The sequence below is a fragment of the Arvicanthis niloticus genome, chromosome 18, assembly GCF_011762505.2.
Source record: "Arvicanthis niloticus isolate mArvNil1 chromosome 18, mArvNil1.pat.X, whole genome shotgun sequence".
Lineage (NCBI taxonomy): Eukaryota > Metazoa > Chordata > Mammalia > Rodentia > Muridae > Arvicanthis > Arvicanthis niloticus.
Genome location: NC_047675.1, coordinates 8,548,211 through 8,573,445, shown reverse-complemented (window position 1 = coordinate 8,573,445; position 25,235 = coordinate 8,548,211). Strand labels below are relative to the sequence as shown.

General features: G+C 38.8%; 1 protein-coding gene across 1 annotated transcript in view; it reads left to right on the top strand.

The window, feature by feature from the left end:
- The first annotated feature begins 3,281 nt into the window (after nt 1-3,281).
- The window catches only part of Smarca5 (SNF2 related chromatin remodeling ATPase 5), a 35,399-nt gene continuing 13,445 nt past the window's right edge, over nt 3,282-25,235 (top strand). The window contains exons 1-14 of the mRNA XM_034522362.2: nt 3,282-3,599; nt 5,955-6,029; nt 8,876-9,042; nt 9,816-9,916; nt 11,251-11,351; nt 12,001-12,180; nt 13,635-13,790; nt 13,880-14,011; nt 15,969-16,037; nt 19,071-19,180; nt 19,884-20,110; nt 22,275-22,396; nt 23,161-23,313; nt 25,055-25,187. Of these exons, the coding sequence (XP_034378253.1) occupies nt 3,426-3,599; nt 5,955-6,029; nt 8,876-9,042; nt 9,816-9,916; nt 11,251-11,351; nt 12,001-12,180; nt 13,635-13,790; nt 13,880-14,011; nt 15,969-16,037; nt 19,071-19,180; nt 19,884-20,110; nt 22,275-22,396; nt 23,161-23,313; nt 25,055-25,187 (1,900 nt within the window). The 5' untranslated portion in view covers nt 3,282-3,425. The remainder of the gene's footprint in view (nt 3,600-5,954; nt 6,030-8,875; nt 9,043-9,815; nt 9,917-11,250; nt 11,352-12,000; nt 12,181-13,634; nt 13,791-13,879; nt 14,012-15,968; nt 16,038-19,070; nt 19,181-19,883; nt 20,111-22,274; nt 22,397-23,160; nt 23,314-25,054; nt 25,188-25,235) is intronic.

Below are 25,235 nucleotides of genomic sequence, written 5' to 3'. Positions count from 1 at the left end.
AACCCAGGATTTTGTCTTATAATGATGTACCAGGGCATTTTATTTTTAACCTTACTGATCCCTTATTTGTATATTACAGCTTCTGGCATTGTATTTTTATGGCAGTCGGTCCTGTGTGTGAATATGTGTCTCTGCAACTATATGTGTTCCATGTGGTTTTTCTTTGGCTTTCTTTTCTTCAGTTTGTCTTGTCCCATTCTGATGTTTTTGTTTTTTCTTATTATTCTATAGATGCCTGCTTTGTTTTCTAGTGGGAGACAGGGAAGGTGTAGATTCAGATGGGAGGGGAGAGGGGAAGAACTGGGAAAGTAGGGGGAGAGGAAACAGCAATTCGAATATATTTATGAAAAAATCTATTTTCAACAAAATAAAATGTTGCTTACTTTTTATTACTATTATTTATTTTTGAGGCATGGTCTTATGCAGCCTAGGCTGCTTTTGAACTTGCTATGTAGGTAAGAACAACCTTGAATTTCTGACCCTCCCACTTATATCCCAAATACTGACAGTATAGTTGTGTGTCATCATGCGCTGATATGTAGTCCTTGGACCTGAACTCAGGGCCTCTTTCACGCCAGGCAAACACTCTACCACGCTGAGGCAATCCTTAGCCTCTTTATTTATTTTAGCACTGCCGGGCCATCTCACCCAGGGCTCTCTGCATGCCAGGCAAGTTCTGGACCAGTGAACTACTTCTTCACCAGACCTTAAATATCGCACACATACACCACGCTCACATGGTGATTATAAGAGATGATGGTGAATGGGTTAATCAGCTTGAACTAATCATTTCACAATGTATCTGTATTTCTAAACATCACATTAAATACCTTGAGTAAACACACTTTCACTCTTCTGGAGCTAGGGGTTGAAGATGCTAGCTAGGCAAGAATGCTTTAGCACTGAGCCAAACCCCTAGTCCATACAAGCTTTAACTGTCAGTTATACCTCTATAAAAGTAGATTTTCACTACAACACATTTGATAAAAAAAGAAATTCAGGTTTCTGAGACGGCTTAGTGGGGAAAGTGGCTGCCAAGGCGATGGACCACAGTTCAATCCCAGGACCCGTATGACAGGAGAGAACCAGCTCCCCAAATTTCTGACCTCTAGACATGCAGTGATGTGTGCATATCTCCCTACCACATATAAACACAAATGTAATAAAAAAAAAATGCTGACAAGAATTAGAATGTAAATACAGTCCACGATCAACTTTTAATAATTCCACAAATATACTTGTTTGAACACATTTTTAAAGTGCAAAAAATTTCAGATAGTACTTCATAATCAACATTCTTATGTTAATGATTGCTAAATTCTACTAGTTCATTTTATAGGTGTACAATATTCCTAATATATTAATGTTGAATTTTAACCCTTTACTAGCTTTTTGCCACTCTGAAGACTATGAGAATTATTGTATTTAACCACATATATATGTAAGCATTACTATATCCTTGAAATACTTTTTATATACTAATTTTTAAAAAAGATTTTATTTTGCCGGGTGGTGGTGGCACAGTGTACATCTTTAATCCCAGCACTTGTGAGGCAGAGGCAGATAAATACCTGCATTCGAAGCCAGTCTGGTCTACAGAGTGAGTTCAAGGATAGTCAGGGCTACACAGAGTAACCCAGTCTCCCTTCCTGCCTCCACAATATTTTTAATTATGCATGTGCGAGCGAGTGTTGAATCCCCTGGAACTAGACTTAAAAGTTGTGAGCTGACATACGGGTGCTGGCAATTGAACTAGGGAATTGAGCCAGTGCTCTTAACCTTTGAGCCATCTCTTCCAGCCCCTTATATATTAGTTTTTGGAGACAAGATGTTTTAATCTAGGCTGGCCTCGTAGCCAAGGATGACCTTGAACGGTGGCTCCTCCTGCCTATACTTCTTTAAGTGCTGGGATTCTGGGCATGAATCACCACATCCAGATTAACTAGCGCCAGGACTCCAACCCAGGATTTCATGTACTCCCCAAGCACTCTACCAGATGAGCTACAACCCCAGCATGTCAAGTGAGAGCGTTTTCAGATCTCAATTTTAGCTAAAAGATTATTCGACTGGTTCAAACATTTGAATTTATATATGAATATTATGTATTCCAAGAAGTTTGAAATTAACTCTGGAAAAGACTTTTATTCAACATAGGTGGGTACTAAATCATGAACGGGGTTAAGATGACAAAGATCTTTTGTGCATGGGAGTAGGTGGGTGATGAATGGAGCCGTGTTCATATTCAGTAGGATGGGACACAAGGCCCCAGTAGCCTGCCTCCATGACAGCCTAAGGCAGGATAAAGAAGCAACACGAATAATGAACACGTTTTCTCTCTGTAGCTGTGGCTGTCCTGGAACTCACTCTGTAGACCAGGCTGGCCTTGAACTCAGAGCTCCGCCTGCCTCTGCCTCCCAAGTGCTGGGATTAAAGGCGTGCGCATCACACCCGGTGAACACTTCTCGAGACAAATGTTCGACTGTTTGATGCGAAAACACGCCATCGTTTGTCTCCAACAGTTGCCATTCGTGCTCCCACAGAGTAGCGCGTCTTCTGGCTTAAGCTGAACTTGAAAACCGCCGAAGAGCCAAACTCTCTAGGCGAAGCTGACGGATGTAGCGAACACACGGTTAAATTCCGAGGTGCTTTTTCTTCTCAGGGGCCCAACGTCACGTAACGTCACGCCCGTGAGCGACGGACAACGAAGGCCTGCCCAGGCCTCTGCTCCACGCCTAGCACGCCTGGCAGTCGCGCTGCTCCCGGGAGGGCCTCTTTAGCGCGGCGGAGACCGCCAGCCGAGCCGTTACGGGAGCGCCGCAGCCCCAGCTCGCGTCACTCCGAGGAGCGGACGCGCAACCCTCCGCCAACGCGCTCCCTCGAGGCCCCGCCCACTCGCCCTCTACATCCTGCTAGAGGCCCGAAGAGGCGGGGCCAAGGAGAAGCCGGCGCATGCGCCCTCGCGACCCGGCCTTCGAAGGGGGAACTAGCGCTCTCGCGAGGCTTGAGAGCGGGTGGCGTAGGTAGCCGTCCTGGTTGGTTGGAGAAGATAATCTACTCCGGGAGAGGAGAAGGCGCCGGGAGGCCTCTCAGTACCTTTCGCTTTCCTTTCCCTTTCCCTCGGCCCTCCGCCTCCTTAGAGGCAGCCCGCCCTCCCTGACCTCCGTGACCCCGCTGGCTCCTCCCACCCTCGTCGACGTGATTCCCGCCGTGGGGTAAACGCCAGTAGAGCAGAGTCCCGCGGAAGAGGACGACGAGGCGAGCGGCGCGGCTGGGCCGGCTCGGGTCGGTGGCGGAGCCCCCGCGCGTGAGAGCTTCCGGGCGGGTCTCGCTCCCCGGGCGGCTCGGACGCCAGTGCCGCGCAGGCCCAGGCCGCTTCCCTCGGCGCCGCGCCTGCCCGTGGCCGCGGCGGGTGACGCAGCCGGAACATGTCGTCCGCGGCCGAGCCTCCGCCGCCCCCGCCTCCCGAGAGCGCGCCTTCCAAGCCCTCGGCGGCGGGCGCCGGCGGGAGCAGCCTCGGCAACAAAGGCGGCCCCGAGGGCGGCGCGGCGCCGGCGGCTCCGAGCGCTGCGGGCTCGGGTCCCGCGGACACGGAGATGGAGGTGAGCGCGGTCGGGGCGCGGGGAGGGAGATGGATGCTCTGCTGGCGTGTCTCCCGCTCTTCACCTTTACGTTTTCCCCTCCGTGCAGCCTGCCTAGCCAGATCTCGGGTCGCTCTTACGAAACACATGTTCCTGATTACTGTGGCCGAGGGGACCCGTTTCCTCCATCACTGGGCTCCCCCAGAACTCGCTCAGTTTCCCCCGATCTAGGTTTTAGTTTGCACTAAACTTTGAGGAAGGAGAGGGAAATGCCCCTTTGGAGTGGGATTCCCGAGGCGAGGGCGACGTTTCCCAGCGTCGCAGCTGGAGACTTGCGCCTCCAGTGCCTCATCCCGGTGCTGGCGGGGGCGGCATCTGTCTGTTCTGGGCAGAAACAATGGCGAGAGCTGGAGGGCCGAGTGCGCAGTGGGGATAAGCGGGGCGCAGCTGCTTCTGTGCAGCCAGGGGAGGCCCCTCCCGGGCCCTGCTCCACCGGGAGGGGAGCGAGCGTGACAGCCGCGGCACCTGTCCTGGATCCCCATCCAATTAGGGGTGTATGCATGGAAAACCGAATGAATGGGAGCATCGGGGGAGGGTGATGGCTTCTAGCCCAGCGCATTGCTTCCTTTTGAAGGTATTCGGAGGATTCGATGTTGAACCATCTTCTTGGGGCTTCAGTGGGCCAGATGATGGTGACAATACTGGAGGAAGGGGGGAGAGGGTGGAAAATGGGGGAGCTGCCAGTCAGGTCTCTTGGATATTCTCCCAGGCTTTGAGTTGCCTGGGAACAAAGTTAATGCTTCCAATTTTTATTCTTGGCCTTGGTCTTGTTTTGAGGTATTCTGTAGTTCCAGTCTGAAGATTTCTGGGAATTTTAATCCTCAGATCGGAAGTAATACTATAAAAATGAACTTTAGTGCAGAATTTACACTATAAGGAAGTGATGGTGTAGTCTGCACTACTTTTATGGGGCGTCTTGAGTCAGATACCGTTGTTAATATTTGAAACAACTTTTAGTGGGGAAGGTGGGTGTTAGTGTAATGCACCAATTTGAACTGAATGCAGTTTCAATTTAAAAATGTACTTGATAACCCCCTCCCCCTTTAAGGTTTTAAATGGTCTTTTGAGTTTCTAAGGCTGTTTAACTTGGATACTTAGATTTCTATTCCGTGAAATAAAGGAATCTGGACACCAGTAACACTGGTGGCTCAGGCCTTTTCATCCCAGAACTTGGGAGGCAGAGGCAGACAGATCTCTTGAGTTCGAGGCCAGCCTGGTCTACAGAGCTAGTTGCAGGACAGCCAGGGCTACACAGAGAGATCCTATCCCAAAAAACAAAACAATAAACAAGTAGTAATTACGACATAAACAAAAGAAAATGAGTGAAGAATAAGAAAAAATAGAAACTGTTGATATTCCTATACTGAGAAGACTCAGTTTACTCATCTGATTAATGAAAATACCACATATTTTTCACATTTGTGTTTATATTTAAATTTTAATTTATAAACAGTAACTCAAAAATTAAAGTATTTCATTGGGGCTTAAATTATCCTGACTATTTTATTGTCTTTTAAGACAGTTATCTTCAGACTGTGCTTTTCATTGTCCTAAGTGATTTTAGAATCAGAATTAGGTTTGAGTTGAGTACACTTGCCTAATGTTTCTGATGACCTTAGATATGTTTTATGGTTGGGGAAAAAGACATTGAAATATAGAAGTAATATCTGCAGTTGGAAAACATATTATTATTGTAGCTGTACTTTTCCTTGAATGGGTGCTGCAGGGATTCTATAAGTTAGACCTGGAGGTTTTGTCACTTTGCTGTGGCATTTGAATGTCAGGGTAAATGCATTTTTAAGAATAGAATATTTTTTACTAACTAGGAGTCAAACTAAGGGTATTTAATTTAAGCTCCTTTTTTTGGGTAATGTACTAGATAGTGGAAATAAGCGACTCATGCTTCCTTCCATGAATACATTTGTATAGACTAGCACAGTAGATAGATGGAATTTTATGACACAAAGAGAACTCTGTTCACATTTATGTTGCCTAATTTGTATTTTTAATTTTATTTGAAAAGATACAGATTTGCCCTCATGGCTTGTATAGAAAGCAATTTTGCTTTAGGGTATTATTGATAATATTTTTATCATGGCAAAAGCTATACAGTTTATAATTGGGAAAAGTAATTATCCCCATAGTATTTTATTTCAGCCATATCAGGTTTCATGTCAGGTTATCTGATAGCCATTAAATATCTAGGGAGTTTGGAGTAAGAGTATATTATTTAGAATAATTTTTTTTCCAAGAAATGAGTGTATGATAGTGAGTTGACAATCCTTAAACAGTTTGATCATTTTCCTTTCCTACCAGGAAGTATTTGATGATGAATCACCTGGAAAGCAAAAAGAAATCCAAGAACCAGATCCAACATATGAAGAAAAAATGGTATGTTCTAAATATGTGAATGGTTTATAATAAACATTTTTCTTAAGATAATTAAATCTACTAAACATCTGTATATACTTAGAAGCATTCAGAATGTCAGAAGAACAGCCTTTTTTAATAGAGTGGTATTCAGTTAACAACAAGTATCTTTGTAGAAGCTGCATCAGAGACAACTGAAGATAAAAACAAAACTTAAAACCCCAAAACTGTCCCTCCACATAATCAGCAAGAATCTGTTTTAAGTTTTCATGCCACTTTACAATCCCCAGACTGTACCAGGCAAGGTTAGTGGCTATTGAAAATACTTCAGGACAGGGCTATCTAAAGACACTTTCAGTAGTGTGTTAACTGTACAAAAAACAAAGGACACTGTGCTGTTTAAAAACAAATCTGACACGCCTTACAGTTTAGGTTTTTCTTTAAAAGGAGTGAAGTTGTATATAGGGGGGTTAAATGTTTTATAGACAAGGAAAGAAGCCGTGAGAACCAACTTCCTCTTCCTCATCCTTTCACCCTCTATCACTGCATCCTCCTCCTTTCTTCTTCCTCTCTCAGCCTTTGCTACCCCCCCTTTTTTGGCCACATAGGTTTTCCTTTAGCTCTGTAGGCAGCACTATCCTTTTCATATGTTTCCTTCAGCTTGGCAGCCTCCTTTGTCACAGGGCTGCTTGTCACCTGCCACAATGTTGTTCCACATGTCTCCTAGTTTCTTTGCATCAAAGGTCTAGCCAGGATATTCTCTTTTGGTTTTTGGGCAGTATTCAGAACAGAATGGCAGAAGGAGGCCTCAGATGCTTTGGGGTCCTTAAACTTCATTTTGGTCTCTCCTTTGTGTTTTGGTGATGTGGGATTTTATGCCAGCCTTTGCCATGTCTTCAAATTTCCCTTTTTCTTTAGCAGCAGACATGGTCTTCTGCCTCTCTGAGCACTTAGAGAACCTGAGGAGCTGACAGAAGCATCCAGGTGCTGTTCTTGTGCTCTTCCCAAAAGTTTGCACAAAGAATGTATATAGAAGACATTTTGCCTTTTGGCTTCTTAGAGTCTCCTTTGCTTGCCCATGTTTAGTTGGTTTTCCTCTGTGAGGCACAGAGTTGTCCAGTGTCTGGCTCTTGCTTGCTCTCTGGAGCTCAATGTACTATAATCTTGTGTTTAATTTTTATAAGTAGAGCAGAGATGACTAATTGAAATATGTGCAACATGGGGTGTTGTTTGCCTACTTAAACCAAACAAGTATTTTAGGAGGGCTACATAGTATGATGTAATTACCCACTTGCATTTTTTAATACCTTTATTTTTTAATACCTTGTATTTTTATACCTTTAAATACTTTTGGCGTTGAAATGATTTTTTTTTTAAATCCACAAACTGTCGTATGTATGTCTAGTATTCTTTACTATGTTCAAGGACTAATATGCAATTTGGTCTCAGCATTCTTACATTGTGAAGGGGTTTGTGTTTTTCTTGGGCTGAGGATCAAACCTTGTGGATGTGTGTTCTATTGTTGAGTTACAGTACTGGCTTTGTGAATAGTTCCTTATTTTATAAAAAGGAATCTTGATATTTTACTCTGTTTACAGGGCCAGTTTACATCATGTACTTCCCTCAACTTCGTGCCACAAAGAGCTTTATGTTCACATTCAGTTTTAATGATAATGGCCAACAGTGAATGCTCATTATGGGCCTGTTCTGAGTGCCTTATACGTGTTTAAACTCAAGAACATTAAAATCTTTTTTTTTTTTTTGGGGGGGGGGGGGAGTTCGAGACAGGGTTTCTCTGTGTAGCCCTGGCTGTCCTGGAGCTCACTCTGTAGACCAGGCTGGCCTCGAACTTAGAAATCCGCCTGCCTCTGCCTCCCAAGTGCTGGGATTAAAGGTGTGTGCCACCACTGCCCGGCCGTTAAGATCTTAAGAAGTAAAAATGTGCAAATAAAAAATAATTTCTTAAAAGTATGAACATTGTTACAGTCTTGTGTTTACCACCTAGTTGTCTGGTACAGGATACACTGGGTTTTTTGTTTGTTTGTGTTTTTTGTATTTATTGTTATTATTTGTTTTGCCTTTTTTTTTTTTTTTTTTGAGACAGGGTCTTACTATGTAGACTAGGCTGACCTTGACCTTGAACTCACTTCTACCAAATGCTGGGATTAAAGGAGTGTGCCATACCCCCCCACCAAGAGTAGAACTTTTCAAATATTTTTTTTAAAATTTGCTTTTATTTCACCTTCAAATATTAGAGAATACTTAAAAATATATTCAAAAGCTTCAAACTGCCAACATTATAGATGTGTATATACAGAATTAGCATAGTACATATGCTAGCAAAATATAAATTATAAAGATTTTAATAGGGGCTAGAGAAATGGCTCAGTGGTTAAGAGCACGTGTTGCTCTTCTGGAGGCCCTGGGTTCAAATCCTAGCACTTACATGGTAGCTCACAACTGTCTGTAACTCTAGTCCCAGGGGATGTGAAAACTTCTTCCAGTCTCTTCAGGCACGCAAGTGGCACACAGACTCAAGTTATTAAATGATAATGCCCATATAATTTTAGTTTTGGAAATATATGAATTTATTTAAGCAATACTGCAAGCATGCTGTAGACTATTTTCTATCATGCTTCTTTGCAGTAAATCCTTTCTGCCCTAGCCCATTACCCCTTCTCATCTTTAAATCACACACTAGCACTTCATGTACTCGTCTCTATTCAAACCTGTGCATGTCTTGGCTGTGCTTTGGAGAGTCACCCATGTTGCATGTTTCAGGAGTTCACTTTGATTCTCGAGCTTCAACATGCTGGCTTGTTGAAATGGATTCTAAAAGTTTGATAAATGTCTCTTAAATTTTGCAGCAAACTGACCGAGCAAATAGATTTGAGTATTTATTAAAGCAGACAGAGCTGTTCGCACATTTCATTCAGCCTGCTGCTCAGAAGACTCCAACCTCACCCTTGAAGATGAAACCAGGGCGCCCACGGGTAAAAAAGGATGAAAAACAGAATTTGCTTTCAGTTGGAGAGTGAGTAATAGTTTATATTTGATAGTTTTAAGCAAACATACTTTTTAAATTCTATTTTTTTAAGGTTTTAAATTTATTTTTCTATGGCTTCACAGATGTGGCCATCAGTGTTTAAATATCTAAAAATAGATACAATGACTTATTTTTATAACATTGTATGCTTTATGAATTGGGGCAGCTATGTTGTACGTGGAATTAAGATGTTAAGCTATTCTTTAGGTTAAAAATGCAGAGGTTAAATGTGTTATTCATCTATACATAGAAGTAGATCATCCAGGCTTGAATTTGTATCTGATATATGGTCTTACCCTTCATAGGTGCATTAGTTTTTTTAGTTTTTTGGTACTGGAGATAGAACCCGAGGCCTCATGCTTGCTGGATAAGCATTCTACCAATGGCTTATAAAATTCACCATATTTATCAAAGTGAAAATTGTTAAGTGATTAGTTGAAATAGGAAAGTATGTTCATCTGGAGGGAATAAATATAGCAATTTATAAAAATAGCAATTTTTTTTCTTCTCATGTCAAGATAGGGTTTCTCTGTGTCTCTCTGGCTGTCCTGGAACTCATCTTGTAGACCAGGTTGGCCCAAACTCAGACTTCTGCCTGCCTTTTAACTCAGGACCGTTACTCATGCTAGACAGGTGCTCTGCCACTGCGCTGCTCTGTAGCCTTGTCTTAACTTAGACCCGCTAAGATTATTGTGATGTCATTATTTGGCTACTGTGTTGAAATAAAACTCATTATAAATTGATTTGTTTTCATTTTACAGCTACCGACACCGCAGGACAGAGCAAGAGGAGGATGAAGAGCTATTAACAGAAAGTTCCAAAGCAACTAATGTTTGTACTCGATTTGAAGATTCTCCATCATGTAAGTTAAATTCATTGAACCATTTGATTTTCAAAGGCGGCTCCTTTGAGAATCCCTTAGTTGATGTCTGAATTTATTTTTCCTATAATTTTATAAAGGAATTTTTTAGTAATGTTGGATAGTTACTGGCTGTGAATAAGTTTTAGGGTTGTGTTTGTTTGTTTTTGTTTTGTTTTTATCTGAGATGTTAATGTGTTGGTTGGGGTTATAGCTTATAGTATGTTGCAAAGCCCTGGCTTTGATCCCTAGAACTAAGAGTATGTGCTATATTTCAGAAGTATATGAAGATGCCATTCAGCTTACTATGGTTCTAAAATCCACGTAAAACAGAATGATTTTTGCCACATATTTTCACAAATTAGAAAACAGTAAAAGGGGAAAAATCATGAAAGTGTTTTGCTTTTTTTTTGATGATGATTTATTTTTGTGAAATGTATTAATGTTTTTGTAAGATGGCCACTTAGTTTTACCTGCACATAATCTTGATTTCTGATAATGTTAGAAGCTTCTGTAATCTCCTGAAGCCTAGCTTTTTTGCAACTCTTGTAGTTAGTGTGGACAACAAGAATTTGGACTCTTGTTTAGTTAGAGTTCACTCACACACTGGTTCACTTTTTAGCATAACATCATTTCTCCCCTGCTTTAGGAAGCACCATTTCTTTTTCTTTTTTTCTTTTTTTCAAATCAAGCTAGGGGCTAGAGCTACATGTATGACAAGCTGGAAAGTATATTTAGATTATCTCTTTCTCAAATTTTAACTAGTGTGCCCAGTCCTGATTAGCTTTTCTAGGGAGTCCAAGTAATGTCTATACACTGAAGGACATGGGTCCTTATGTACTTAGATACGATGATCTATCAGCAAAAGAACTCAAGGAATAGAGAGGGTGGACTTGGAGAAGGGATTTCCTGTCTTTATTTCTACTCTTAGTGGGAAGAAAGGAGACTCTTCAGAGAACCACTGTCTGATCTTTATGAAGGATGAAAACACTTGGTTAAAAATGGGCTAACGTTAAAAAGAGGTAAAGAGACTAGAGATACTCTGAAGACCAATGCGGTTTAACATTCGATTGAGTGATTTCGATGAGGACTCTGCCTTATCTAATAACTTCATTATCAGTTACTTGTATTCAGCTGCCCCTGCTTCAGTCCAGATTTCATTAACTATTTTTAATGATTTTAGCCTTGCTGAAACCCCATTATACATGTATCCTCTAGAAAGAGAAGTAGACACCTGTAGGTTCCAGTAAAACCTCTGAATATCAGATAAAAGGGGCCAGCCCTGTCTTATAGTTCTTGTCCTTAAAATGAGCATTGTGTTTTGTTGTTATTTTTAGATGTAAAATGGGGTAAACTGCGAGATTATCAGGTCCGAGGATTGAATTGGCTCATCTCTCTGTATGAGAATGGCATCAATGGGATCCTTGCAGATGAGATGGTATGTGTTTGCTTATCTTAAAGCTTGAAGACTTTTGTTGACTTGTTGTAACTTAAGATAGTTTGAAATAAATCTGTAACAAGAGAGATTAATAGTTTTGATTACAACTAAACAGCTGACTTAGTTGTGTGAGTGACATCTTCACATGTGAAGAATTACCGTCTCTGCAGTAGACTACATTTTAAAATAATACATTTTGAGAACTTTGTTGTTTTTTGCAATAATTTGGCCGTTTCTTTCCATTTTTAAAAATAGCTCACATGGTTTAGTTTCACAAAACGTCTTATCTTCTGTTCACTACTAACTAGTTACATAGTGAAGATTTTAATTCTTCTCAAAGTAGTGTTTAAACAATTAGGTGGGGAAAGTATGCAGTCAGTTGTGTTTCACTTCGGTCTCTGATGGGTTACTTTGGGATATCACATTTTCTGAGTCTTAAGGTGCTGTTGATACCTTCCTTATAGCTGTGTGAGACCTAAGTGTAAACGGACACACACAGTAAAGCTTGTCCTGCTGTCTCATACTCGGCATTCCTTTTAAATGTTTCTATGTATGATGGAGTTACAAGTCTGGAAGAACAGTTTTGTTTAATGATTAGTTTGATTAATGTAATTAAATTGATTAAATCAATTAAATATGAATTTTTCAGGGTTTGGGAAAGACACTTCAAACAATTTCTCTTCTTGGATACATGAAACACTATAGAAATATTCCTGGTCCTCATATGGTTTTGGTTCCCAAGTCTACATTGCACAACTGGATGAGTGAATTCAAGAGATGGGTACCAACACTTAGGTCTGTTTGCTTGATAGGAGATAAAGAGCAAAGAGTAAGTTTTTATACTATGTAATGGTATTTTTGATATTAAAGGAATTTAAATTTAGGCTTACGACAAAATAACTGGAGAAAGGATTAAAAACAAAGGATCTTTACAACTTATTCGTAATTTATAACTACAGTACTGTCTGGTTATTCAAGAATCTTACTGAGAAGGCTTTAAAGACTAGAATAAACTATGAATATTAATTTTATTTTCAGTTTGTTTCCTTTCTTGGAAGTCATTGTATAAAGTCCAAGATTATTTATTTGGAAATACTAGCTTGCTTTTTTGAGGATGTTAGATCATTAGAAATTTGAGGGGCCAGATTTCCAGATTAGGGTATAGTGGTAATAGTCATAGAATAGTAGTTGTTAAATATTAGTTGAGTTAATTAATAATGAGCTGTTATGATACAAATAGGAGTTAAATTATTGACTTCTTAGCCACATCTTTTTGGGACAAAGTCATGGAAATAATGACATTATTAAGGATAAAGAACTTAGATTTGGAAGTTGGAGTTAATTGCATTCATTGATTAAATAATTGTATTAAATGAGTTTATACTTAGATTAGTTTTTTTAAAAAATATTTTATACTTTGTCTGCATGCCTGGTTTCCACTGAGGCCAGAAAAGGAAGTCAGAAACCTGGAACTAGAGTTATGGATGGCTGTGAGCCACTGTGTGGGTGCTGTAAACTGAACCTTAGTCTTCGATAAGAACAAGTGTTCTGTTTTTTTTTTTTTTTTTTTAAGCATTTTATTTATTTATTTCATACATGTCAGTAAACTGTTGATCTCTTCAGAGAGACCAGAAGAGGGCTTCGGATCCCATTACAGATGGTTGTGAGCCACCATGTGGTTGTTGGGAACCACAGGACCTTTGGAAGAGCAATCAGTGCTCTTAACCGATGAGCCATCTCTCCAGCCCAAGAACAAGTGTTCTTAACCGTTAAGCCTTCTCTCCAGTAGCAGGCTTGATTGCTTTCGCCTCTCAGTAGATAGATTATGTGGGTTCTTTTAAGTTACCAAATTGTTTTTTGTTTGGGGAAGTCAACTACTTCTGCTTCTTTTATGTCGTATCCTTACCTATAGAATAACAATAACAGCAGTGTGCTAATACATCTACAAATCAAAAGAGTGAGATCGGCTGCTGCCTGCTGCCTGCTGTCAGCCTTACTTTATCTCACAAATCCTGCTCCTAAGAATGGCAAGACCTGGGGACTGGAAAGAAAATTTAAAGTTAGGCTATGGAATTTTGTGATTCACTTCAACTTTTTGAAAACTAAGTTAAAACTACATTGAAGTGTTGAATGAAGTAATTTCAGTGGTAGGATGGTAGCTTTACATGCTTACTTAATAGCTACTCATTCCTTTCTTGTTTTTGATTACTTGTTAAGTGAATTTAATGTGTAATTGAGTGGTGTAATTTTTTTGTTTTTTTTTTTTTTGTTTTTGTTTTACAGGCTGCATTTGTCAGGGATGTTTTATTACCAGGAGAGTGGGATGTGTGTGTCACATCTTATGAAATGCTTATTAAAGAGAAGTCTGTGTTCAAAAAATTTAACTGGAGATACTTAGTTATAGATGAAGCTCACAGGATAAAAAATGAAAAATCTAAGGTACTTTGATACTTAATGTGAACATGTTTTGTGTTTGAGGGTTTGCTACTTATTCAGAATGTTCTAATAATAGGCTTTGGTTCTTTCAGTTGTCAGAAATAGTGAGAGAATTCAAGACGACAAATCGACTGTTGCTAACAGGGACACCTCTTCAGAACAACCTGCACGAGCTCTGGTCACTTCTAAATTTTTTGTTACCAGATGTGTTTAATTCAGCTGATGTAAGCTTCTCTTTATGTGGTTAATAATATTTTAGTTAATGCCTATATTCTAATAATAGCACTGTTTGATATGGCCATTAATTTTTTATACTTATGTAGCTAGCCTGTTACTAACCTACTAAATTGATTATGTATTCTTAGAATTTACTCACTTTTGAACCTTGGCTTTAATATCACTTCCCATCAGTTTTCTCATCTGGATTGGCATATTCTTCCTGTTTGGCAATCAAGGCTGTTTAATTTTGCCTCAGGGTTTCTAGGTTAAAGGCTTGTCTCTAAGCATTTTCAAGTATCTTTGTGTATCTTACACATTGTGTTTTAACATTAAGAGATGGCCTTCAAATGTGGAGGGATTTGTTTAACCTTTTTGTCTATTTTCTTTTCATGTTGCTGTGGCAAAATACTTTGACAAAAGCAGCTTAAGGAAGAAAGGGTTTATTCTGGGGCACAGTTCAAGGGTACAAGATGGCAGGTGCCGGCTGTAGCTGATCATGCTTCACTCACAGTCAGAAAGCAGACAGTGTGATAAGTGTATCCTGCTGCTCAGTTCTTTCTTTCTTTCTTCTAACAGTACAAGATCCTCAACCCAGGCAATAGTCACACAATTTAAGATGGGTCTTCTTAACAGCAGTTAATGTAACCAAGACCATCCCCTACAGATGTGTTGGGAGGACCAGCTCTGGGCTAATTCTAGATTGTGAAGTTGACAATGAACAATGAACATCACACCAATCTTTTATTACTGTGTAATAATGTAGTCTATCAATTATTTGCATAATGCAAATGATGGTATAAGTAGTTACCTTTTTACTGTGCAACAGAAAGTAGTTTATGTATTGATAGTCTGCAATTAGTAATTACAGTGGCCAAACTGGAGTTTAGTTTTGAATGTTTGTTCCTACATCTGGAGTGGGTGGGAGAGCTTTGTAGAGATACATATTAGTACATTATAAAATAAATTCTATAAAGGTATTAATTTGGTTTGTTACATTAAAGGTTATTTTTGCATTTTTTTCTTTTGGTTTTTATCTTTTTGAGACAGAGTTTCTATGTTTAGCCTTGGCTGTACTGATCATTCTGTAGACAAGGTTGGCCTCAAACTCCGAGATCTGCTTGCCTCTGCCTCCTGAGTACTGGGATAAAATGTGCTATCATCAGCCAGCTAAGGGTTATTTTACAAAGAACAGAAATGTGTATAGAAAAGTACATTCAGATTTGAAAGTTTCAATTCTTTTAAATATTTGCTGTTTTACAAATAGTTTCAAGATTATTTGTTTTTCTTGCTAGGTTAACACTTATTTAATGATTTCTGTTAAAGCTTTCAGTTATAACAGTGATTCTAAGATGTTTATTTAACATAACAAATTTATAATAGATATTTTCAGGATACTTGATACGGAAATTGCCCTTATGCAGTTCTTTTTTTTTTTTTTTTTTTTTTTTTTTGGTTTTTTGAGACAGGGTTTCTCTTTGTAGCCCTGGTTGTCCTGGAACTCACTCTGTAGACCAGGCTGGCCTCAAACTCAGAGATCCACCTGCCTCTGCCTCCCAAGTGCTGGGATTAAAGGCGTGCGCCACCACTGCCCAGCTGCAGTTCTTTTCTAAATAGTAACAAAATGCTTTTTACCTTAAGTTTCACTTAGATTAATGAGATGAACATTTCTCTGGAAACCTTGAGTTGTGTCTTCTAATTACGTCTGTAACTAGCTTTCAGACTCTTCACTGTCAGTCTGTGCACTTATGGAAGAAAGATGCTTAGGGAGCAATACGCTTCAGCCACTTGTTCTGGAGCTAGTAGTAAACCTGAAAAGGAAGGGCTGAAACTAAATTGTTTTTGTGTGGCTCACAACTCAGGTACTATATTAATTTTAGAAACAATTATTAGACTTGGAGTTATAGGACATTTGTGGTTAATCTTATCTCTGACCTTATGATGTTATTTTGTTTGTTGATCTAGGACTTTGATTCCTGGTTTGATACAAATAATTGCCTTGGGGATCAAAAGCTAGTTGAGAGGCTTCATATGGTGAGTATGGCTAGAACATACTTTTAATAGGAAAGTATTTTCATTGTTTTGCTGTTAACAGAAGTATGGTATAGTGTGCATTTATATGTTTGTGTGTGTGTGTTTGAATTTAATATCCACTGTTTGAAATATTAGAGAGATGATCTTTGATAATTTTAGTATTTAGTATCTAGTTTTAGAACCTAGGATGGATGGACTTTTAATGTAATGAAGAAAGTAATCTCTTAGTTTTAAAAGGTATAGTGAAAAGGATAAAACAGTACTTGATGACAGACTAAACTTCTCTTTTGGGGTGGGGTTGGGGGGTTTAGAGACAAGGTTTCTCTGTGTAGCCTGGCTGTCCTGGAACTCACTCTGTAGACCAGGCTGGCCTTGAACTCAGAAATCCGCCTGCCTCTGCCTCCCAAGTGCTGGGATTAAAGGCGTGCACCACCACTCCCCGGCTGACTAGATAACTTCTTAAAGCTTAGTTTCACTTAAATTCTGTAACAGGATCTGACAAGTTGATATCTGAAAGGACTAGTTGATACATCTGTCTCTAAATATAGTGAGTGTAATAAAGCAACTAATGCATAGTTCAGTTTCTTCTTATAGAAGTTCATAGGTAAAAGTTGGTAGGTAGATAAGGACACTCTTGGTTGTCAGGTTCAAGCAAGACACGTAACCATGCACTAGAAGTTCTTTCATGACCTAACACTGGGGCTTTTAAACACTTGTTCACATTTGGCCTGGATAATATGTAGGGGATAGGAGGAGAAGAGACAGTTGTATTGTGTACTATATATATATAGTCCCTAACACTTCCTCCTAGATGCTATATGTGACTATAAAATGACTATAAACATGTAAAACGTTCCCTGGGAGATAGGTCATGCTCTGCTCACCTCTCCTTCCTTACATCCTATTCTTTTCAGAATACTTTAGCTTTAATATTACTTTTACATAAATATGCTGGAAACATTTGACTAATTTCACTTATTCTTTGTTCATTGTTTTTACTATGTCTAATTGAATCTCTTTCCAAACTTCTTCATAGCCTAAGTCTTAGTTATATCTACCACCTTTCATGTTGACCATCTAGGCTGAGGCTAGCCTAGGTACTTTGTGTATTTATTCCATCTTCAATCTTTTGAGCATTCTCACTTATAGGACTTCCCACTGAAAACATATATACTTTGCATGGGTTCCTGGCTTCAGTGAATATTTTTCTTCTTTCTCCTCTCTTCTCTGTTCTGTTTGTTGAGACATGATTTTGCTTTGCACCCCTGGCTGGCCTTGTATTAGGTAATCCTGCCACAGCCTCTCAAGTGCTAGGTTGGTCTTTTTTTCTATATAAATTATACTTTTAAGTTCTTGTGTATTGAGATTTTTTTTTTTTTTTTTGTTAAGTATATCTGAGAGTAGTGATAGTCTCCTAGGAACTCTTGATTCAGATAACAGTCAAGCATTTAAATATAGCTTAGGTTTTTCTTATTTAAAGGACTGAAATCTTGAAAGGTTGATAAAATTTTAGTGATGAAAAATGAGGCACAGGAATTAATTCCTTTCTAACTTTGTCCTCATGTCCTTTACTTCATGGCTTTCCTTTAAGTAAATGTCTAGTCCATGTAGATAAAGCAGGTGAAAGTGCCTAAGCAGCAGTCAAGTGTTTTGGTATCTTTGTTAGTTTTTCTCAGAATAGTGTGAAATACTCAAGGGTGAAGAGAAATGGTATTGTCTACTTTGTTGTCCTGCCCTTGCATGCTGAAATCCCCATTATGGCCCTGTGGTGAAAGGGACATAGAGGCTGGTAACATGCGTCAGCATTACAGAAAGGTGCTTGCTTTGGAGGCCTGTTGACCCCAGTTACATCCCTGACACCCACACCAAGGTGGAAGGAGAGAACTGATTCGACATGGTTGGCTTCTGACTTCCAATGTGTGTCATAGCAGATACATCATGGACGGATACACTCAATAATATTAATTAAAAAATTTATAACTCACCTTGGTATTCTTCGGAATGATTTATCAGCTGTATAATGACACAAAATCACTTTCCTACTCTCTACAAAATTCTATCTTAATAACTTGCATTTTAATACTTGTAGAGTTTGTAGGTAGTCTGGTGAGTTCTTGGCTGGCTTTCCCTGGGTGTATCAAGCTGTATCTAGCTGGACAATTTCAGAAGAGAGCCACGTGGTACGGAAGGTCTTTTTGTCTTTGCAGTAGCTGGTGTCTGTCCTAGCTTTGTCATATACTGTAATCAGACAAGAGTTGAAGATGGTTTTCCTCATCCATTTTAAATTTGTTTTGTGATACAGTCATTTTTATAAGTCAGTAAAACTAGTACAAAGAAGGTATAAAAATAATTTTCAGTTTTATTGTTATATTAAAACTTATATTTTATAAAAAGAACTAGTACTTTTTGAAATCTAGATAATGATCACAAACATTGAATAAAAAAGTTATGAGTCATAAAGTATAGAAATAATGAGTTGTATAAAATTAAAAATAAGAGATGAGAACTGATCTGTTTTTAAAAAGAAAAAATATTGCTTACTGTTAGGAAAGATGTGGGAGGGTCTCAAGGATTTGTAGTTCTGACTATATAGATATGTTAACTTGCTAAGACTGAACGGAACTGAACTGGGTTTTTATACTTGCCACACTGATTTTGTAATGGGTAATTATTTAAAAGCTAGTTATACAGCTCTTAATGTGGGCTAGCCATTTCTTAAGCAGTGTTGAACAGTATGTGTTCTAGTAACTAGTTTTAAAACTAACATGAATTAGCAATGTTGAAAAGAGTTTTAAAACTCTTTGTTTTCTAGTATTTAATGAGAATATAGCAAGTATTATTCATATATAGCATGAATGATGCTATTGTTACCTTTCAGTAATGCAATAGTAATAAATGATGTGTTTTGGACAGGAAAATATTAAAAATAGTTGCTATTCAAACAAATTGTTTCTATGTATTTGGTACATAATTTTAAGATTTTGAAATAATATCAATATTGTAGATAAGATTCTCTTTTTTTCCCTTTCTAAGGTTTTACGTCCATTCCTCCTTCGTCGAATTAAAGCTGATGTTGAAAAGAGTTTGCCTCCCAAGAAAGAAGTAAAAATCTATGTGGGTCTTAGCAAAATGCAAAGAGAATGGTATGTATTCTGAGATGCTTGACAATACTGTTGTTCCCAGATTTTCACTTTACAGTCTTTTATTTATCTAATTTGTGTCTTTAGAGTTTCTGTGTACTTGATTAGGCTTAACCTGTTAATTCAATGCCCATTAAAAAGTAGGTGGCAGGAGACAAATCAGCACACCAGACTGGGTTGCAGTGTGGTTTCTGCTGCCCAAGTGTATTCTGGTGGTGGGACTTCTGTTTATTTTCGACAAATGATAAGAACTAGAGGTTTAGTTTAATTATCCTAACATTGAATGATATGCTTCTACTTAATTTTGCCCAAGATTCACTTAAAACAGTCATAATTTCTATATTTAAAAAGTATAGCATTTTGCTGGCCAGTCATAAAGACGTAATAGACAGAAGTAAGATCCATGAAACCAAACAAAAAAAATGATGGCTTAGGATCTAGTTCAGTTGTTAACGTGTTTATCTAACATGCACAAAGTCCTGGGTCCATTCATCATCACCACACAAACTGAGAAATACATTTTTTTTGTACAAACATTTTAAACTTTTAAAATCTGTGTTGTACCTGTTTATTCTTAACTTAGATCATTGGAAACAAATTTCAGGCAATAATTTTTCAAATTATTCTTAAGTATTTTGTGATTGGGGTGGGTGAGGGGATTAAGTGTGCAGTGTGTCATGCATTAAACATTTTTTCTTTTTAATAGGTATACTCGGATATTAATGAAAGATATAGACATATTAAACTCAGCAGGGAAGATGGACAAAATGAGGTTATTGAACATTTTGATGCAGTTGAGGAAGTGCTGCAATCATCCATATCTCTTCGATGGAGCTGAGCCTGGCCCCCCTTACACCACAGATATGCATCTAGTTACCAACAGTGGCAAGATGGTGGTGTTAGACAAGCTACTCCCTAAATTAAAAGAACAAGGTATCTATGTTACTGGCATTAAATTGAAAAGTAATGAAAACTTTAAACATTTTAGTATTAAGAGGATGAAACACAACACTTTGAAATGTCTATTCTAACAGTTTTTAAAGTTGAAGTGTTAAGTGTTAAAAGAACTAAAAATCTTAGCCAAATTTTCGTCCCCTAATTTTAAGCCTTAATTCTTATAGAAGTTGTGTAGACATGCAGAGTAGCTACCATTCAGTTTCTTGTAGCTTTCCTAGAAATTTCATCTTTTTCATAAGATACCAGGAATGCCTTTCTTATATGCACATTTTCCAGATAGTTTGTTAGACAGTGATGTTGTGTTCCTGGTGTTTTCTTTTATAGAGTTTAAAATATTTACTTAAATATTATTTACATGTACTACATGTACTCAAAGCATTTCTTTTTTTTTTTTTTTTTTGGTTTGTCGAGACAGGGTTTCTCTGTGTAGCCCTGGCTGTCCTGGAACTCACTCTGTAGACCAGGCTGGCCTCGAACTCAGAAATCCACCTGCCTCTGCCTCCCAAGTGCTGGGATTAAAGGCGTTCGCTACTCAAAGCATTTCTATTTACAGTGTTCTGAATTTTTTTCTGAGAATGACTGTCTGGATTGTATGTGTATAGGTATAGTTCTCCTAGATGAATTGAAATGAAACATCTCATTATAGTGGTTTTGTATATTATGCAGCTTTTAAAGATAAATACCAGTCCTAAAAGAAACAGATTTCTGTAATATCAAGCGTACAGTGAACATTCAAATTTCTCTAATTATGTTTCAAGACAGGACTTCTCTGTGTAGTCCTGGCTATCCTTGAACTCCTTCTAGACTAGGCTGGCCTCAAACTCAGGATCTACTTGCCTTTGCCTTCTTCCTCTTGCTAGAATTAAGGCATTGCCACCATTGCCTGGCTTAGGTATGATTTTGAAGGAAAGAGGGCACAGATATCATGACCAAGTTTAAGGACAACATATAATTGAGGCTGGCTTACAAGTATAGTGGTTCAGTCCATTATCATTAAGGTGGGAGTATGGCAGCATCCAGGTGTAAGGCCCCCACGAAGGGAGGACCTCACCCAAACCTCGGGAATTCTTGGCCACTTATTAACTCACAAGACACCGAACTTGATGCAATCAGCAAGAGGTATATTTCAATCAGTATACTGAGGTCAAGACCCATGACCCATGCAGGGGCAGTGGGGCTTTGAAGACAGAGAGAATTTAAAGCCCAAAACCACAACTCGGGGTGGGGGGGAAGGGGGGAAACCACAACCCAGAGGGAGTGAAGGAGGGTTATTGGAGAGCACCTGTGGAAAGTCCCAGCCCATTATTCAGTTTGTGACAGGGTCCAAGGAACATTTTTGTATAGGCTATTCTCTAAGAGCCTGTATGTAATCAGCCATCTTGTGGTCAGCTAAGTTCCTGAAACACAGAGCTCACGACCAAGCTGACCTGCACTCTTGGTTCTGCTTGCCTGTTAGGAGTTTTTGAAAATTTTTTAACCCTTTCACAGGAAGGCGTGGTGTAAGAGGAGCTGAGAGTTGTACATTTTCATCTGAAGGCTAGGAGAAGACTGGCTTCCTGGCAGCTAGGAAGAGGGTCATAAAACTCAGGCGCACAGTGACACACTTCCTTCAACAAGGCCACACCTTCTAAGAGTGCCACTTCCTGGGCCAAGCATATTCAAACCACCACAGATGGCTATACCTATAGATGGACCTTGATAATGACAGCCAAAACCACCATTATTGTTGTTAGTGAATTGAAACACATTCATGGTCTGTTAAGTTAAAATGTGGTTCCCATAATTCAAATACTAGGGATTTAGTGTTGGAGTTTAGGGAATCATGTTTAAAGAAAAAATGTGCAGTGCTGTAGTACAACTTTTAAATATAAATGAGGTAACAGGCTAATGATTCGGTCTCCTAAAGCAAAGTTTTTACCTTAGTATACTGTACACATGACACTTTTTTGTTCTATAATGGAAGATAGGTGGAGAATGACTGGCCTGGGTGTTTACTGATGCCATTTTTATCCTTTTAACCAAATAACTAATTTGGAACTTGATGGATAATTTGTTAGTCCTACTTTTGTTTAGTGTTACATTTTTAAATAAAAATTTCTGTGTTAGAAATTTCTGATAATGGGCTATTTCTGTTCATCAGGCTCAAGAGTACTAATCTTTAGTCAGATGACAAGGGTGTTAGACATTCTGGAAGATTATTGCATGTGGAGAAATTATGAGTACTGCAGGTTGGATGGACAGACACCCCATGATGAGAGACAAGTACGTACAAAAGGATGGGTAGTTAAAAAATCAGATAAAACAACTTTATTTCTTATATTCCATTAGCGTGTACCAATTTAATATGTTTGTATTGTATTATATCAGAGTATTTGTTTTCTAAAAATAGTTATGTAAATTTCTTTTTAAATGTCTTTTATTTGTGTGATGGTGTTTTGCCTGCGTGTCTGTCTGTACCTTGTATGTGCCTGGTGTCCAAGGAGGCCAGAAATGGCCATTGGAACCCTGGGCACTAGAGTAACAGATGGGTGTGAGTTGCTACATGGGTGCTGGGGATAGATCCAGGGTTTCCTGGAAGAGCAACCAGCGCTCTTAACTACTGAGCCAGTCACATCAGATAGGGATTTATATGTTTATGCTAGTCTGAAATTCAGTGTGTAGTTGAGTATGATCTTAAACTGCCTTTTCCTCAGTGCTGGGATTGATTATAGGAATGTGCTACCATGTCCTAGATAAAGTAACTTTCTAAGTCAGTCACGATGGTATAAACCTGTAGCCCCAGCTGGTTGTAACTACAGGAGGAGCAGGTGTTTGAGCCAGCGTGGGCAATATAAAAAATGTCCCACCCGTGTTGGATATGGTGTAGAGTACCTTTAAACCCGGTATTCAGGAGCCAGAAGGCAGTCTATATAGTGAGTTTCAGGCCAGCTAGGGCTACATAGTAAGATCGTCTTAAATGAAAAAAAATCCTATCCCATAACAAATAGAACAGAAATTTCTTAACACTTGTTATTTTATTTCCATAGGACTCCATCAATGCATACAATGAACCAAATAGCACAAAGTTTGTATTTATGCTAAGTACACGTGCTGGTGGTCTGGGCATCAATCTTGCAACTGCTGATGTAGTAATTTTATATGATTCAGATTGGAATCCTCAAGTTGATCTTCAGGCTATGGTGAGACATAACAAGTAGATACTGTGTGTGCTTAATAGATGTCTTAGGATATGTTCATTTTATAAAATATCCTGATTTTTACCTACTAGAACTTTCTTTTAATTTTAAAAAATTTAGCTATTTAGAAAGTGTGTCAACACATTTCTGCCTGGTGTATAAGTGAAGGTTATACACCTCTCCCCTCTTTTGATGTGTTAAGAGAACCCTTCAGTGTGGCGGGAGATTGGCGAAGATGTCCCGTTTCAAGTTGACAAGGGACAACTTGGGAGTTAACTTTCCATCATCTGGTTTTCAGTTGCGCTCAGGTGGTCAGGCTGGGCACCAAGTTCTTTACCCACTTAATTATCTCCTCATCCCACAATTCTCTTTATTTTTATAGGTATATAATGTTTTAATCTTTAATTTTGGTCATATATATCTCCTATTGCCCCCGCCTGCTCTTCTTAGATTCATCTTAATACATCTCTCCCTTTGCAACTTCCTGTCTGTCTCACTCTCTCTCCTTAAACAATCAAGTGATTCCAATTATTGCACTTATACATGGGGCCGTCTCCTGGAGCAGGGGCAGTTTACCAGTGGTTATACCCAAAGGAAAAAGAGTCTCCCTTCCTCTAATAAGTTACCTGCCAGTAGCTCCTTGGCTAGGAAAAATGGGTCTCAACAGCTAGAATTTTGATGGACTTGATTTTGTGCAGGTAACCACAACTGCTGTGGGTCGATGCCTGCAATGGGCATTTTACACACAGACGATAGCTTCCTCTCCAGTCTCTGGGTCTTAGATTCCTTCTCCCACCTTTTCCTCTCCCCTCTTTTGATGTGTTAAGAGAACCCTTCAGTGTGGTGGGAGATTGGTGAAGATGTCCCGTTTTCAAGTTGAGCACTCACTATCACTGAATAGTATTCAGAGTATTTTGAATACTCTGGTGAATGAGGATGTCAGTAAATGAGTGCAGTTGTGCTTTATGAGAAAGGGAAATTAGTTTGTGAGCTGGTAATTCATCTGCCACTTGGATTGCCTAAAATTTATGCCCATTTTGTGAGTGTCTGGCCAAATGAGGAAGTTGATTTTAATTAATTTATTTAACGTATGACTGTTCTGCTGCATGTACACCCGCCTGCTAGAAGAGGCATCTTATTTCCATATGGCTGCTGGGAATTGAACTCAAGGCCTTTGGAAGAGCAACCAGTGCTCTTAACCACTGAGTCATCTGACCAGCTCCATAACTAAGGTGTTTTGTTAGAGGAACATGGTTTGTGAATTTACCAGAAGTTAAACAGAATTAACATTCAAATTAATTTGATTGAGTGTATTTAGCTAATTGAGTAATATTTGAATATGATTTTTATATCATGTGTGAAGGACATTTTTTTTTATTTTCCTAATAAGTGACAAGATTTCATTAATTCGACGAAGAAAAGATTTTGAAACTAAATGAAAGTGAAAGAAATTATTAAATTGATATATTACAGTCTTGCTTGTTAGCTGGTATCATTATATTTTTGTTACTCATGTGGTTGGCTTTGTTAAACAATTATAATTTTCTTTAGTTTTAGGAAGCTTCCCTGGCATTTAATTTGATTAAATTTGAGAATTTAAGAAATATTTATTTATATAACATGAATCCATAGTATAGGTGTTATATTTAATGAATATTTTAATTTTGCTTCTCAGTGTACATGTTTTTTTATTATTTCACTTTTTAACTATATTAAAAATAACATGATAATTTCATTCTGCTAGGACCGAGCACATAGAATTGGACAAACTAAGACTGTCCGAGTGTTTCGCTTTATAACTGATAACACTGTGGAAGAAAGAATAGTAGAGCGTGCTGAGATGAAACTCAGACTGGATTCCATAGTAATTCAACAAGGTGAGACCTAGAACTTTAGATAATTCCCTAAGTTGGTTTGACAGCAAC